Source organism: Canis lupus, chromosome 11 (assembly GCF_011100685.1).
Source record: "Canis lupus familiaris isolate Mischka breed German Shepherd chromosome 11, alternate assembly UU_Cfam_GSD_1.0, whole genome shotgun sequence".
NCBI lineage: Eukaryota > Metazoa > Chordata > Mammalia > Carnivora > Canidae > Canis > Canis lupus.
In genome coordinates, this window is record NC_049232.1 from 53,118,773 (window position 1) to 53,136,317 (window position 17,545).

Below are 17,545 nucleotides of genomic sequence, written 5' to 3' on the forward strand. Positions count from 1 at the left end.
TAACTGATCCACCTGTTGATCCACTGTTAGAATTCCTAATTCTAATAGTTTAAGATGCTTTGGGCTTTTTCATGCATATGATCATTTCATCTGTAAATACTGGTGTTATTTGTTCTTTTCTTATTCTTACACTCTTTTTCTTGTCTTCTGTCCTGGCTTATACTCCATAACAATATTCATTTCCATTTCTATGGATTTACCTATTCTAGACAGTTCATATAAATGTGGCCTTTGTGACTGTCTTCTTTAGCAGGAATTCTTATTTTTTTTAAAGACTGTATTTTATTTATTCATGAGAGAGAGTGAGAAGCAGAGTCCCTCCCACAAACAGAGGGAGAAGCAGGCTCCATGCAGGGAGCCCGATGCGCCACTCTGGCCACTCTCGATCCCCAGGATTCCAGGATCACACCCTGGGTGGAAGGCAAACTGTTGAGACACCCAGCCCCACTACTTTAGTAGGAATTAGTACTTCACTACACTCTTGAATGTGTATTTCATTGTACAGATATACCATATTGTATTCATTCGTCAAATGATGTGAGTTACCAATGTCAATACATTTAATCTGTATTTGAGCACTGTATCAAATTCTTTTAAACTAGAATTTGTGTTTTCTTCTACAATTATATAATGAGGAGGAGAAAAATACAATTATTCTGTTCAATGTTTTATACCCACAACTACATTATCTTACTCCATTTGGTAGAACTTCTAATATAACATTAAATAACATCTCTAGTTACTGATTAACCCCCAGCCAATTAGAATACTTGCTGTAAATTTTACTTATTATATTTAAGTATTAGAGTTTTTATTAAATTTTAACTGACTTTAACATTTTGATAAAATCATTATTTTCTATTATTTGTTGATGTAATATGAATATTTTCATATTAAGCTATCTTCTCAACTGGAATAAATCTTATTTATTCATAGGTTATTCTTTTTGATACACTGCTACACTATTTCTAAACATTTAGAAACTAATCTTGCTTTGTATTTGAGAGGTTTTTTTCTATTGTTCTTTGGGGATTCTTATATTTACTTTTGATATTAAAATCACACGGGCTTCAAAAAATATTTAGAAAATTGGTCTTAAGAAAAGCCTGGAATCGTTTGTATATTATTACATGAGTGCTCCTTACAGACTGGAAAAATCATCTGTGAAGCCATCTGTTGATCACTGTGCCTCTTTAATAGTACATCTCTAAGTAGCTCTTGCACTTATGTAATTCAAATTTTTCTATTATTGTTGGGTCAATTTTGGGAACTTCACATTTTCTTTCTGTACCCCCCAGAGTTAGATGTAGAATTGCATTATAATAGCTAATAACAAAATAATAATTGAGTGCTTACCACTTGTACTATTTTAAGTGCTCAAAATGAATTATTAATGCTCCCACATCCCTTACAAAACAGGTGCTTGCATTTTACAATTGAAGAAAATTCTCTGAATGTTTCCTATGTGTGTGGATATAGGTCTTTTTCATCATTCCTATTTTCTTTTCACCTTAACCAAGCTCACAAGGTGATTATTCCTATCAATTTTTCAAAGCACCATGATTGGGTTTTGTGCTACTACTTTTTTAAAAAAAGATTTCCATATTATTAATTTTAATTGTATTTCCTGGTAATTTATTCTTCTCAATTCCTTTTGGTTTACTCTATTTTTTTCGGTTTGAGTAATTACTCAAGCAATTTTCAATTTTTTTTTTTTTTAAATTTTATTTATTTATGATAGAGAGAGAGAGAGGCAGAGACACAGGCAGAGGGAGAAGCAGGCTCCATGCACCGGGAGCCCGATGTGGGATTCGATCCTGGGTCTCCAGGATCGCGCCCTAGGCCAAAGGCAGGCGCCAAACCGCTGCGCCACCCAGGGATCCCCGCAATTTTCAATTTTTAAAATAAATAAGGAAGGTTTATAAAATTTTCTCTGAAAACAGTTTTAGGCATTACTCACTGACTTGAATGGTATTTTCCTGAATTATAATCTTGCTTCAAATATTTCAGTGTCAAAAAAAATATTTGTGTCATTTTTTAAATCATTTTTAAACTTATGATTTATAGTTTTATCAGATTACAATCACAAAGAATGTGGCCTAGAAAAATTTTTCTTTTTGAACTTCTTATTCCATGATCAATTTTTTGAAGTGTTTCATTAACATACGGTAGAAGATGTCTGACAGAAGATGGTGCCTGGGAGAGTTATTTTCTACCAGTTATTTTCTATCAATTGTACAGTCTGTTCATTGTTTCCCATTATTTAATGAGGTGAAAAAAAACGGATACTGGTCTCAGTCTCTTTCCTTTGTTAATTTCTCCTGTCTATAAACTTGAAAGATTTTCAGCAACTTTATTAGGTGTATCTAGATTTGTGATGTTTTTGACTTCAGAAACTCTACAGAAATCCAAGCAATTCCGGTCTTTATTCTCAGGCTCTGAAGACTGACAAACCCTCTCCTTGACTAGTCCCCCTCAGTTCCTGGCAGGTACAAAGAGAAATGAAGTCTTCTACCTGTTGTTTCTTTGGAGACCCATGGAAACCTATCAGCAAGGATGCACCCCTATGGTCTTGCCTACTGAATTATTCTAGAAGAAATCGGAAGGGAGAGGGGAAATAGAAATGCATATTCAAAACACCAGCTGTTATCTCCAATTAATATTGTTATCAGAGATTTCCAACCAACTAATACATGAAGCCATTCTGAGCTTTCATAACCTTGCTCCTAATTTTCTAAAGTTCAACTTTCTTCTAAGCTGTATAGAATTTAAATTAAGAAGAATGAACTTATCTAAAACAGCTTCAGTTTAGGGAAAGTTATTTCCTTTTAGGTAAAATTGAAGAAATTTACAACAAAAAACAAATCACTTCAATAAACGGCCACCAATTTTTAGCATCTGTATTTCCTGAACATTCTTTTACTGTACCTGATCATGTATGTCAACCATTACTGCATTTTGCTGGGGTGGATGAGCAGCAGGGTGTAACAGACGGGGAGATACATTCGGAGGGTGGAAGGCTCGAGGTTCCTCTATTGCTTGCTGCTGTGCATAAGGGAGATGGTGATAGTTTTCATCTTGACTAATGGAATTATGTCGAGACAGACGATCCCTTCTTCCTCTCTGGCGCCTGACAGGAGGACTGTAATATAGCAAATGTCAAAAAAGTCACTGTAATATTTACTGTTGTGATCCATAAGGATTCTGTATTGTCTCTCTTTGCAATGCATCAATAGTTTATACTAAGGCAAAAGCTTGAGTATTAAATAATTGCTGTGGTACCCCATCAGCTCTAAAAACTTAAAATTTAAACAATGTTTTCTTTTAAAGAAAAGAGCAAAATGCTATTCAGCTCTGCAAATATGAGAAATCAACAGCTCACTACTGGTCACTTTTTGAGGGGTTTAAATGTATGAAACTGCCCTTTGTATAGAAAAAAGTAGTCAAACTACCAGCAATTTCACATGGTTTATCCCATTGTTTTGCTCCCTTTATCCTATAAACACATAAATTTTAATCTGCATGTTTCTTGCCAGTATTCCATATATGCCTAATGAGCACTTCATGTTTGTCTATCTGGCTAAGATATACAGAAAGACATAGTTCCTCGAACTGGTAGTTGCCAGAGGGGAGCGGGGTAGGGGGAGCAAAGTGAGTGAAGGGGGAGTGAGAGGTACAGGCTTTCAGTTATGGAATGAGTAAGTCATGAGTATGAAAGGTACAACATAAGGAATATAGTCAACGGTATTATACTGTATGGTGACAGATGTGATGTATGGCTACACTTGTGATGAGCATAGCATAATATACAAACTTGTCAAATCACGTTGTATACCTGAAAGTGTGTCAACTATACTTCAATAAAAAAAAAAAAAAAATCAAGGTGAAAAAAAGTTCCTACATACTCAAAATGAGAATCTTTTAAAATGCAAGTAGAAAATATATAAAGTAACTAAAAAACATTAAATTTGTTGACAAATGCAAATATAACAGTAACTCAGTAAATGCTACAAATGGAAATGATTGGAGATAGTGTCAGCATAAATATTCCTATAATATTCAGAATTTTTAAAAACTGCTTATGAAAGAAACCACTTTTACTCCCCCTACAGCAATCACAGTCATCTATACAGTTTAATACAAATTTTGTCAAGTTGTTATTGTAAATAGATTTCCGTTTTCTACTTTTCTACAATTCCAAAATTCATCTCCACTGCTTTCTACAATGGCTCAGTACCAGTGCAATTCAAAAAAGCAGCCTCATTAAAATGTACTCTACAGGGGCACCTGGGTGGCTCAGTTAGTTAAGCACCTGCCTTTGGCTCAGGTCATGATCCCAGGGTCCTGGGATTAAGCCCCACATCGGGGTCCCTGCTCCACAGGTACCCTGCTTTTTCCTCTCCACTGCTTGTGCTCTCTCTTGCACTCTCTCAATAAAACAAAAACAAAAAACAAAAAAACCCACAAATCTTTAAAAATAAAACAAATAAATAAATGTACTCTACGTTGTGCAAAAGAGGCCAAAACAGCCCCTTTCCAGACACAGCTGCATATGGTCACCTTAGCAATCTTTACTGAGATCAGGTCACTTCTCTACCTCTTTTATTTCTTTCTTCTCACTCCCAACTGCCCAATCTTAAAGAGAACAGTGACACGTCTTTGCAACATGAACTCTTCAATAGTGCTCTTGATACCATTCTCCGGGTTCTTGTTCCATTAACTGCTTCCTCTAGCTTTATTTTTAGTTATGTCTCTTTTTGCAAAATCTACATATTTTTGTTTCAAAATCTACATACTGTATTTCATTGAATTTAAGATGCCATCTGCCCTAAAACTTATTTTTTAAATGTTTTGAAGTAATTTTAGTATGGTTTTTTGCATACCCTTTGCCCAGCTTTCCTTCATGCTAATATATTCCATAAGCATAGAACAATTACTAAAATTAATAAACCTTGGTATTGTACTACTAACAGAGCATATTTCAGATTTCACTAGTTTTTCCACCAATGTCTCCTCACTGTTGAGAATCCAATACAGGATATCCCATTATATAGTTGTCATATCTTTTAATTTTTTTTTTTTTGAGAAGGAGGCAGAGGGGAGGTGGGGAGGAGCAGAGGGAGGAAGAGAGAGTATCTTCAGCAGGGTCCACTGCCTGGCACAGAGCCCAGCACGAGGCTCAATCTTATCACCCTGAGTTCATGACCTGAGCCAAAACCAAGAGTCAGATGCTCAACCAATTGAACCACCCCAGGTGCCCGTTTCTGTAAAAATATTTTAAAGGACTGTTTTATTAAGGTACCTGGTTAGCTTAGTTGATGGAGCGTGCAACTCTTGATATCAGGGTCGTGAGTTTGGATTGGGTGTGGAGATTACTTAAAAATAAATCTTAAAAATATAAAGGACTGTTTTATGTATCACTAAAAGGAAAAGTTGTCAAACTATGATATTCCATCAATTCTAAGTCCTTACTAGATGTTAAGGTGTGAAAAATATGTATCTTAAATAAAATACATGTGCTCAGATCATTCATTTCCTGAAAATCTATTCGACCCATACATAAACTTTAAGGGCCCCCTGTATTGTTTTTATTATTATTATTTTTTTAAGATTTTATTTATTCATGAGACACAGAGAGAGAGGCACAGACATAGGCAGAGGGAGAAGCAGTCTCCCTACAGGGAGCCTGACGTGGGACTCAATCCCGGGACTCCAGGATCACACCCTGGGCTAAGGCAGCGCTAAACTGCTAAGCCACCCGGGCTGCCCTTATTTGTTTTATTATATTGCTGCCACTTATCCTCACTTTGCCACTCAAAAACCATTCCAACAGCAAACTAAAAAACAAATTAAGATCCAAGCCCCTGTGCTGGCATTCAAGTCTCTTTGTGATTTGTTTCCTTTGTCTTTACTATATGACCTCTCACTAAATGTTATTTTTGCCTTTGTGACAACCTTTAGGAAGCAGAATAATTGAAAAATCTAGAAATGAGAAATAATGATAAAATATGGATATATATTTTTCAGTTGACCTTGTCATATTTTGTCATATTACTTTATTATCTGTAAATACCACAAAGCTGTTCTGTCCTCTTACCTGCCTTTTATTGATTGAGTTTTCTATATACGTTATTATCTGTTTTTTGTGTGTGTGTAAAAGTTATACATTCTGTATTTCTATTCACCTAGGGATTTCCCTGAATTTTGAAATATATACTTCCACTTTTCTAAAAATATCTACATTTACTCAGCATTCCCAGCAGATAGAAATTAAACTTATTACACTCTTCTCTCCACCCTGTCCCCATCTTGTGTGCAGATCTTTTCTGCAGCTCTCTTTCTAAAACAAAAGACCTTTATTCAAACTTAATAGTATGTCTTTTTCATTTCCTTTGCTAACCAATGGTCTTGAATCATAGTTCTTGAATTCCTTCTTCTGCTTCCTGGAGAGAGTACAACTTTTAATTCTTTCAGAGAGGATTTCTTGCTGGTCAATTCTGTCTCTGAATATTTGAAATGTGTTTGTGTTTTCTCTTTATACTAGTGATACATCAGCTGGCAGAACTCAAAGTTTCTGTCTTGGAATATTTGTGAATTTTTATTATTCTTGGCATGTGTTCTGCAAGTTCACCAAAATCTTGTTCAACACGGTCTTTCTTAAATTCTGAGAAATGGTTTTGCATTATTTCCTTTAAAAGGTCCCTTGAATTGTGTCCATCTGAAAATATTTTAGACATACTTAAAACTGATGGCTCTGTCTCTATATTTAAACTTTTTTTTAATCCACACTTTTCCTTTTACCTTTTACACTACATCTGGGAAAATTTCTCCACTTGATCTTCCAGAAACTAGGACACCTTTTCTGCACATTTACTGAGTTCTAAATTTTTCCCAAGCAAGGTTTCTAGTTGACTTTTATGACTATAAAATCCTCTTGTCTCTCTCTGTTACACTTATTCAAAAATTCTGTCTATTCTATTTGACTGTTATTTGTTTTATTGAGTTGAATGCCCTTCTTCCACTTTGTGTGCTCATGTTTGTATCTGTAATTATGTTAGACTGCCGTTGAATACTGTATCTGCTTGCACAGCCTCCTTCTGGAAGAAAATCTGGCAGCTAAGCTCACAGCTAGCCTAAAGTACTAAATTGAGAATGGAGTAAGGAATAACACACAGTGCTGAGCAGAATAAGCCTGTAAATTAGTTTTCTGGAGCTCCTGTCTTCCTCCTGTGTTTCCATGAGCTTAGAGCATGACACTTCTCTTCAATTTAAACAACCTATAGCTTGTTATTACTACCATCTGGAAATAGACACTTTCGACATTCCCTTTCTGGTCCAGAGCCTTTCCTATGACCCAGCAGTTGTACTCCCAGGAAATGTGTACATAAAAGATTCCTAATAACTCTTTTTAACAGTAAGAAATTGAGCATCACCATTACCCAATAGTAGATGGATACATAAATAATGGTATATCAATATAAGATTATACCAAGTAAAAATAAATGAACTACTGGCATCCACATTAAAAATAGAATGTTTGATAAACAAAATCAAAGAATACATTTAAATGAAAGTAAAACTGGCAAAACCGAAAAATATATTGTTTTACAATACATTCCAGTGTTAAAAAGTATTAACAAGGGAAGGATGTCAAATCACAGAACAGGGTTAATCCTTTAGGAAGGATGAACAGGGGCTTTTGAAGTTATTAACAATGTTCTATTTTAATCTGGGTGTTGGTACACTTGTCTACTATCCTTTTAAGTGTATGCTTGTTTTACATGTTCTCCTGAAAGTATGATACATTTCACCAAAGAAGAAGAGATTACAGTAGGTGCTCAGGCTGTAACCTTGAAACAACCAGCCATATTGTCTCATGCTATTTATTTAACAGCTATAAAATATTTTACCTGGTTTGACATACATTATCTTAACTTAAACATTCCCATAAAATTGGGGGACAATGCACCAGGTAGTGTAAAAGTCTTAGTGTCCAAACAGAAAACTCAAAAGATTTTTGTCTCATTTGAAAACAAGGAATGGTAGTTTTATGATCCTTCAATATTAGTTTCCTAGGGCTGCCATAACAAAATGCCACCTACTAGGTGGCTTAAACAACAAAAATGAATTTTCTTATAGCTCTGGAGACTATAAGTCTAAGATCAAGGTGTCAGCATGATTGGTCTCTGTTGAGAGCACTCTTCCTGGTTTGCAGATGACCACCTTTTCACTGTGTCCTCACTTGCCAGAGACAGTAAGCTCTCTGTGGTGTTTCTTCTTTTTTTTTTTAAAGATAGATTTATTTACTTATTTATTTGTTCATTCATTCATTCATTCAGAGAGAGACAGAGAAAGAGAGAGAGAGAGAGGCAGAGACACAGGCAGAGGGAGAAGCAGGCTCCATGGAGGAAGCCTGACATAGGACTCGATCCTGGGTCTCCAGGATCACACCCCGCGCTGCAGGCGGCGCTAAACTGCTGTGCCACTGGGGCTGCCCTCTGGTGTCTCTTCTTATAAGGATACCAATCCTTTTTGGACTGACTCCCCACAGCCACCCTTATGACTTCATTCAATATTAATTATTTCCTTACAGACCTCATCTCCAAATATAGCCACACTCGGAATTAGGGCTTCAACATACGAATTTTGAAGATACACAACCATTTGTCTGTAACACCTTAAGATTTTCAAAATTTCTTAATTATTAACATCCGAGACATGCAAACAGTTGTCTTACTCCAAGGATACACAATTTCCCTGAAGAAAAAAATGTATGACATCAGGACATAAAGAGGAAGCAGCTCAGAAGAAAGATTCCTCTGGGAAGGAAAAGTAGGGGACATGTCCCATGACAGAGGACTGAGCGCTGACGTAAATCTCAGTCTGTCTTTCATACCACAGGCTCCACAGTTTTTTAAAGAAACCTAATTAAGTTCCCAATTGCCTTAAGGATACAGAAGAAACGGAAATGGAATGGAAAAGAGGTAGTTCATTTCAAGGGTCTCCATACTTCCTTACAGTTGTAAACTATAAAATGCATTTTTCTGTAATCAGGATTGCAGGCTAGCCCACAGAAAGCCTTAAACCATAAAGCAGCTGAATTCTTATATAATGGCATAGACTGATTATAGGTAAATCAGCCTAGCCTCTTTGAATTTCATCTGTTAACCACAAACTAAATTAACTTCCATGCTCTGTGGTGGGAGTCTCAACAATGTGTCATGTTGTTTTTCGAGTGTATGAGTACATATGTGTGTTGATCTGTTTATAAAAAGCCCATAGAAATGATGCTTTCTCATGTTAAAAAAAAAAAAAAACTCATAAATCCACCAAAGAAAGAAAATTTAAGACATTGTAATCAACTAACCTTCTTCTGTTGCGTGCAGGTGTGTTGCATCGTTCCCCTGAGAAGTGATGTTGGCTTGATCGAACTGAAGGGGGCTGCCTATTTGATGTCATCTCCCATGGTCGCATTGGTGGTGAGGGAGCTGGTGATGCTGATGTATAATCAAAGACTGAATGAGAGAGGCGCTGTCTCTTGGGACTTGGACTATCTTCACTCTGACAATGCAACAAAATCAATCAACTTAATAAGACCTTTCAAGGATTTTCCATTACTATATATGCATAGGTGTTTAAACATATTTACCTTATAAAGTAAAGGGGAGGTGGAATATGCTATCAAGCCAAATTAATTATCTTTAAAGAAAATAGATGCTGGACAGGGGAAGGGAGATGCAAAGTAAATATTAAATGAAAAATAAAATCTGTTTCTTAAAAATCATCATAAAACTCATTAACATATAAAGACACACAATAAGGTGATAAACAATTGTATGGAACTTAACCACCTTTTTCTTAAATATTTATTTATTTATTCTAGAGAGTAAGGCAGAGCATGCATGCTAGGGAGAGAAGAAAGAGAGAACCTCAAGAGAGAACCACCCACAAGTGTGGAACATGACAGAGGCTCAATCCATGACCTGAGCCAAAAATTAAGAGTCAGACACCGACTAAGACACCCAGGCATTCCTTGACCATTTCTTTAAAACTCCAACCCAACTGAGAAATTCCACTATGCTACTCCATCAGTTAAGTGACCTTTTTAGTGATCAATTCTCATCTAAGAGATCAACTGAGGAAGGGGTGTAATTTAGGTAGGCCCTTAACTTGATTCTTTTTTTTTTTTTAAGATTTTATTTATTTATTCATAAAAGACACAGAAAGATAGGCAGAGACACAGGCAAAGGGAGAAGCTTATGAGAAAATTTAGATGTGTGCATTTTTTTTTTTAAGATTTTATTCATTTATTTATGAGAGACAGAGACAGAGAGAGAGGCAGAGACACAAGCAGAGGGAGAAGCAAGCTCCATGCAAGAAGCCCGACATGGGACTCGATCCTGGAACTCCAGGATCACACCCTGGGCCAAAGGCAGGTGCCAAACCGCTGAGACACCCAGGGATCCTCTAGATGTATACTTTTTAAAAATTGATTTTGAGTATATATATTTAAAAGAGTTTGAATATTACTGAATGGAGAAGAGTAATTGTTTTTTAAAGATTTTATTTATTTATGAGAGGATAGAGAGAGAGAGAGAGAGAGAGACAGAGACAGGCAGAGGGAGAGGAAGAGGGAGAGGGAGAAGCAGGCTCCCCGCAAGGATCCCAATGTGGGACTCAATCCGGGGACCCTGGGATCACTACCTGAGCCAAAGGCAGATGTTCAACTACTGAGCCACCCAGGTGCCCCCCTTGACTTGATTCTAAATAACACTCTTTTGCTCCTTTATTCTTATGATTTAAGTCCATTACATTAGTTTTCTCTAATAAAGGTTATAGGGATAAGATAACATTTATCTAAAACAGATAAAGAAACAGTCAACTGATCTAGATCATCAGTTTTTTTTTTTTCTTCTAAGATTTTATTTGAGAGTGAGTGAGAATCTGAGGTCGACTGTGAACTGAGCACAGAGCCCAATGTGGAGCTCCATCTCATGACCACAAGACACACTACCTCAGCTGAAATCAAGAGTTGGATGCTTAATGGACTAAGCCATCCAGTTGTCTCCTCACCTAGACTGTCAGTTCGTAACTAGAACATTACAGCATTTTGAGGAAGACATGGGGTTAGTTTCAAGTAAATCATAGGAGTAGTGGAGAATTCAAAACCAGTACTTGTTACATGTTGAGTTTTCAAGGGTCACAGCATTGTTTACTAGCTATAAATTTGGTATGGCTTTCTTAGTTGAATTAGTAACTGTCGAGGATTCCCCACACAACTCAATTTTCCAATCCAATCTCACAAAAACTATCAAAATTACAAACTAACCAAATGTCTGGGTGAGGGCTATGTGTTTTCTAAGAGAGCCTTTATTATCTCAAATCTATTCCTTCAAGTTCTAATTACTTGAGCATTAGAGCACTTTTGGTTGCAAAGTAATTGGTGCCTGCGGCCAGTACCAAAAAAGTCAGATTATCTCCAGTATACAGGGCTACAATATAACATTAGATTTTAAGAGATAAACATATAAAACAGAACAGATTAAACTGGCAGGAATAAAGTAAACTGCTAAATAGTTACTTTTGAACATTCCAAGTTATTTAGCAGAGGTATTCCAAAAACATCATTTTCCTTCTATATTTAAAATAACTCAAATCTGTCATTTTAATTAAAATATAAAATAGTTTTCAGAACCACAAAGAAACACCTTATTTTCTCCCTAGATTTAATGCTATTAAAAATGCTTGTTTTTACCCTTTGATTTCAGTAAGAAAATCAATTATGCTCTATAATATTAAAACTCAATAAATAACCAATGAGGGGCATCTCTGGCTCAGGTCGTGATCCCGGCCAGGGTCCTGGGCTCGAGTACTGCCATCAGGCTTCCCGCAGAGAGCCCGCTTTTCCCTCTGCTGGTCTCTGCCTCTGTGTCTCTCATGAATAAGTAAAAATCTTTAAAAAAGAAAAAGACTTCTGATTTTGACAAAATCATGGGCCAAATACGAAAATCTGGATAGAAACATCTAAAAATAATGCATTAAAAAAAAAGTTTTTAATTGCAACAATGAACTCAGAAAAAAGGAAAATTACCAAGGACCAAAAACAAAGAGGAAAACTGAGAACCCAGCTGTTGGTTTTATTTTGAGGCGGGACACCAAATATATGGCCTTATCACTCACTGAGAGCCCTGCATAGAGTCAAAATTTCCAAAGTACTATACTTGCAAAAAAAAAGAAGGCTAGAGGGGCACCTGGCTCATCCAGGTGAACATGTGACTCTTGACCTCAAGGTCGTGAATTCAAGCCCACAGTAGGCATGGACCCTACTTAAAATTTTAATAAAGAAGGGCAGACTAGAAAATGTTCACTGGCATAGAGAATCAATAAGAAAACACATCTACTCTGTCTGGACTGGGAAGTGGAGAAGAGATTTCTCTTCTGAGAATTCAGGTTAGTTTCTCACACCAGATTTAGGGTTCAATTTTTTCATTACCCACAGAGGTTGCCTATGAACCTCTAAGTTCAGAAATACAGAAACTGGTTAAGAATTATGCTACCAAAAGGACTTGTGACAGGTATATGCACAGCAGAATCTGAAGGAAGGGGATCCCTCGGTGGCTCAGGGGTTTAGAGCTTGCCTTTGGCCCAGGGCATGATCCTGGAGTCCCGGGATCGAGCCCCACATCGGGTTCCCTGCATGGAATCTGCTTCTCTTTCTGCCTGTGACTCTGCCTCTGTGTCTCTTGTGACTAAATAAATAAAATCTTAAAAAAAAAATAAAAAAATAAAAAAATAAAAAAGCTGTAGGGATACTCCCATTAACTTGACCAGTGCTTCTTACACTTCTGCATGTGTCAGAAACATCAGTTTGTTGGGCCCATTCCCCAGTTTCTGATTGAAAAATTTTGGATTGGGTCCAAGAAATTTTTTTTTTAAGATTTTATTTATTTATTCATGAGAGACATGGGGGTGGGGGGGGTAGCAGAGCACAGGCAGAGGGAGAAGCCAGCTCCCTGCAGGGAGCCCGATGTGGGACTCGATCCCCAGTCTCCAAGATCATGCCCTGGGCTGAAGTCGGTGCTAAACTGCTAGCCACCTGGGCTGCCTGAATTTTCATTTCTAAATTGATCTTGGGTGATGCTTGCTACTGCTGGTCTGGGACTATACTTTCAGAACCACCAAGCCAAGTTAAGGGACTCTCTTAGGAAAAGTCCCTAAAGATAAACTTGCCATAAAAGAGAAATCCATTTTTTCGGGGTGCCTGTGTGGCTTAGTCAGTTAAGCATCTGTCTGGGTGGCTCAGTCAGTTAAGTATGTTACTCTTTTTTTTTTTTTTTTTAAGATTTATTTGTTTATTCATGGAGAGAGAGAGAGAGAGAGAGAGAGAGAGAGGCAGGCGCAGAGACACAGGCAGAGGGAGAAACAGGCTCCATGATGGGAGCCCAACATGGGACTTGATCCCGGGTCTCCAGGATCATGCCCTGGACCGAAGGCGGCGCTAAACCGCTGAGCCACCCGAGCTGCCCCCCCACCTTTTTTTTTTCCTAAAGAGGGAGAGACAGAGGAAGGGGGTGGGCAGAGGGAGAGATAGAATTTTAAGCAAGCTCCACATCCAGCATGGAGCCGGACTCAGGATCTCACAACCTTGAGATCATGAACTGAGCCAAAACCATGAGCTAGACACTTTAACCAACTGAGCCATACAGGTGCCCCAATGTCTGACTCTTGATTTCAGCTCAGGTCATGATCTCAGAGTCGTGAGATCAAGCTCTCTGTTGGACTCTGTGCTGGACCTGGAGCCTGCTTAAGATTCTCTCCTTCTTCCTCCCCACTGCTCACTCTCTCTCTTAAACACCCCCCCCCCCCAAACAAACCCAATCACAACTTTTAAAAAGTTAAAAAAATAAACTCAGACCTTCTCTACCTGCCTTATCTTTGACAAATAATAAAATTTCTCATTTCACAATTAAACATATGTTAAGTTTAAATGACCCAGAGAGAGAAAACACTTACCAAAGTTCCATTCATTCTAAATACATGTGAAAGTACTTAAAAAACCAAAACATTCGATATAAAGCAAGTTGATAATAGAGAATAACCATTGAGACAGACCTTGATTTTTTTGTTGTTGTTTGTTTTGCAAAGGAAGAATATAAGCAGGAGAAAAGCATGACATCAACAATCTCATATTTGAATCACACAGTATGGTTTACGAAATGATCTCTATACATTCTCTCATTTAATTTCCCACAATCTGGTCTTTGTTTAAACTACATCCAGATTAATGTGTTCCTATTAGTCAAGATGAACCAAAGACGAATGATTATACTGTCCTTTTTTTTTTTTAAGATTTTATTTATTTATTCATGAGAGATACAGAGAGAGAGAGGCAGAGAGACACAGGCAGATAGAAGCAAGCTCCTTGGGAGCCCGACACAGGACTCGATCCCAGGACCAGGATCACGTCCTAAGCCAAAGGCAGACGCTCAACTGCTAAGCCACCCAGGCGTCCCTACACTGTCCTTAAACAACACAATGCATAGTCCTGTTCCACATAATTTACAATGGGCTTCAATTTTCTAATGTATAGATCTCATATTCCTCAGCTCAGAAGATTTCAGAGTAAAACTGAAACTCATAACCAGACTAGCAATACATTTTCCTGGGATATTATCTTATTTATATCTGTAGAGGGGAAGGAGACTTTAAATGTTATATATTCAAAAGTATGCATTAAAAAAAGACAAAAAACGAAGCTTTGTTTTTTGATATGATCCAAGTTTGTTTTTTCATGAAAGGCCAAAGAAAGAAATAGGTTTTATGTGCAGTGAGGACTTAGGGGATTCTAGTGGGATAGCAGTCCAGTTCCATCATAATGAACAGAATCCAATAGGAAGAAAATATGATGTTACCATCATTGGCCACAACTGGTAGTCCAACTTCTTCTGGGCCTCCCTGAGTTTTGGGAGGCCTACATGGCTAATATTTTTTTCTTTTTCTTTTTTTTTACATGGCTAATTTTTGAATAACCTATAGATGCCTTATTTTTGGTTTAAAAAAATTTTTTAAATAGACTCCATGTCCAGTGTGAAGCCCAATGCATGGCCTGAACTCATGACACTGAGATCAACAAGACCTGAGCTGAGATCAAGAGTTGGATGTTTAACTGACTGAGCCACTCAAGCATCCCTTTCTTAATTTTTAATCACAAATACATCACTGGTTCATAAAAACTGATTTACCTTGATGCTATAATTTGTTTTCTAATAGTATGTTAGTTCCATCAAAGCACTAGATTTTATCATGAATCTGTAACTATAATAATTTTAAGCTGTAAACACAAATCAATGGTTAAAATTAAAAAAAAACTGATGCATAAACATGAAACCAGTGAAAACAGAGAAGATATGAATAAAGAACAACTTGAAATTAAGAGATCCTTTTGAGATAGCCACAAGGAGTGGCTATCTCAAAGCTCAGAGACCAGAAATTTTAGTTTTGGGCATACAGATAAATGGTAGGTTAATGAAGCTATAGGTATGGACAAAATTTTCCCCAATTAATTTATACAAAGAAAAGGAAGCCCAATACTAAACTCTAAGAAATTTAAAAAAAAAATTTTTTTTTAAATTTTTTTTTTTTAATGATAGTCACACAGAGAGAGAGAGAGGCAGAGACATAGGCAGAGGGAGAAGCAGGCTCCATGCACCGGGAGCCGGACGTGGGATTCGATCCTGGGTCTCCAGGATCGCGCCCTGGGCCAAAGGCAGGCGCTAAACCGCTGCGCCACCCAGGGATCCCTCTAAGAAATATTTTATGCCAAGTAGTTGATGAGAAGAAAGTGGAGTGTGTTGATAGAAGCCAGTGAAATGGAGTTTCAAGGACTCAACTGAGAGGTGACAAAGGATGGGGACTGAACAACAGCCACTGTGTTTAACAACAAAGAGCTCAGGGAGAGGGGGAGGGTAACTGGGTGACAGACACTAAGAAGGGTACACAATAAGATGAGCACTGGGGGTTATATGTTGGCAAATTAAATTTAAATCAAATATATTAAAAAAAAAGAAAAAACAACAACAAAGAGCTCACTGACACGGAGCTATTTCTTTGTAATATGACTTAGTATCATTTATGGAGTAACACCCCTTACAACAACTTTCAAAAAAGTTTTTCTCCCCTGTCTTTTCTTTGAAAATCTTTCTTATGAATTTAGGATAACTCTGTAAGGTTTCTAAAATCATGAAACTCTGACTTTGGCTGAAATTTTTATTAAGTCTGTAACTTTGCTGCAGATTTTTTTTAAACAATAATTAGTCCTCTCCTTCAGAAACCTAGACTATTTCTGCATATAAATCATGAAAATTTCAATCACCTAATTAATGTTCATAAATTTACAAAATGAAGTATCACACAACTATCATTAGAATACATACATACACGCACACACACACACAACCCTGAAATCGAGGGTTGTACTAGACCCAAAATCTAACTTCTCCACAATGTACCTGCTTTATGAAAGCATACTATCTTCAGTCACAATCAATAAATTGGTTGAGTGCACCTGGGTGGCTCCATGGTTGAGTGTCTGCCTTTGGCTCAGGGTGTGATCCTAGGGTCCCAGGATGGAGTCCTGCATCAGGCTCCCCTCAGGGAGCCTGCTTGTCTCTCTGCCTCGGTCTCTGCCTCTCTCTGTGTCTCTCATGAATAAATAAATAAAATTAAAAAATAAAATAAAATAAATTGGTTGATGGTACAGGAACTGCTAATTTTAAAACTCTAAGAGGTTAATAGCAGAGACAAGAGGGAATTTTTGGGGAAAGATGAAATTGTTCTACTATCTTGATTGTGGCAGTGGTTCCACATCTGCATGCATTGGTCAAGTCAGAGACCTGTACACAACAAGGGTGAATTTTACTGTATGTAAATTGTATCTTAACTTTAAATTTCTGAAATAATTATAAGAGGTACTTTGATTGTAAGTAAATATACTTATTTTTATAGATGCCAATATGCCAACACCTATTATCTCTTCTGTAAGAAAACCCAGAGTGATAAATACACAAAGCAATCACTTGTATAGAAATTAAAATATCAATTAAGTGTACACCAGGAAACGCATACAAAAATATTCATGGCAACACTGCTTGCAGTAATAGTAAAAAACTGGAAACTACTGGAAATGTCCATCAAAAAGAGGGAATAAACTGCAATTTATTCATACAACATGAAATACTAAAAGGAAAATGAATCAACTACATGTCCACATGCATCAATATGGATGAACCTCAAGAAGACAAAAATACATAGTATGAGATCATTTTTATTGAGTTCAGGAACTAAATAGTATAGTATTGAGGGATACTGCCATGTGGTAAAACCACAAAGAGAAGCAAGGGGGTATGAAACACTAAATTCAGAGTTTTTAACCAAGGCACAAGTATGGAGCAGCAGGTAGATAGAATATAGAAGGTCATATGAAGACTTCTAAGGTACTGGTAATGGTTGACTTAAGATGGATGGCGTTTCTTAAATTATACATGTG

The 17,545-nt window shown here is 37.0% G+C and overlaps 1 protein-coding gene across 9 annotated transcripts in view; it reads right to left on the bottom strand.

Moving 5' to 3' along the window:
* The window catches only part of RNF38 (ring finger protein 38), a 64,708-nt gene that overhangs the window by 22,852 nt on the left and 24,311 nt on the right, over positions 1–17,545 (bottom strand). For all 9 annotated transcript variants that reach the window (XM_038552824.1, XM_038552821.1, XM_038552819.1 and 6 more), the window contains 2 exons: positions 9,368–9,561; positions 2,929–3,142 (listed from right to left, as the gene is read on the bottom strand). In XM_038552824.1, the coding sequence (XP_038408752.1) occupies positions 2,929–3,142; positions 9,368–9,474 (321 nt within the window). In that variant the 5' untranslated portion in view covers positions 9,475–9,561. The remainder of the gene's footprint in view (positions 1–2,928; positions 3,143–9,367; positions 9,562–17,545) is intronic.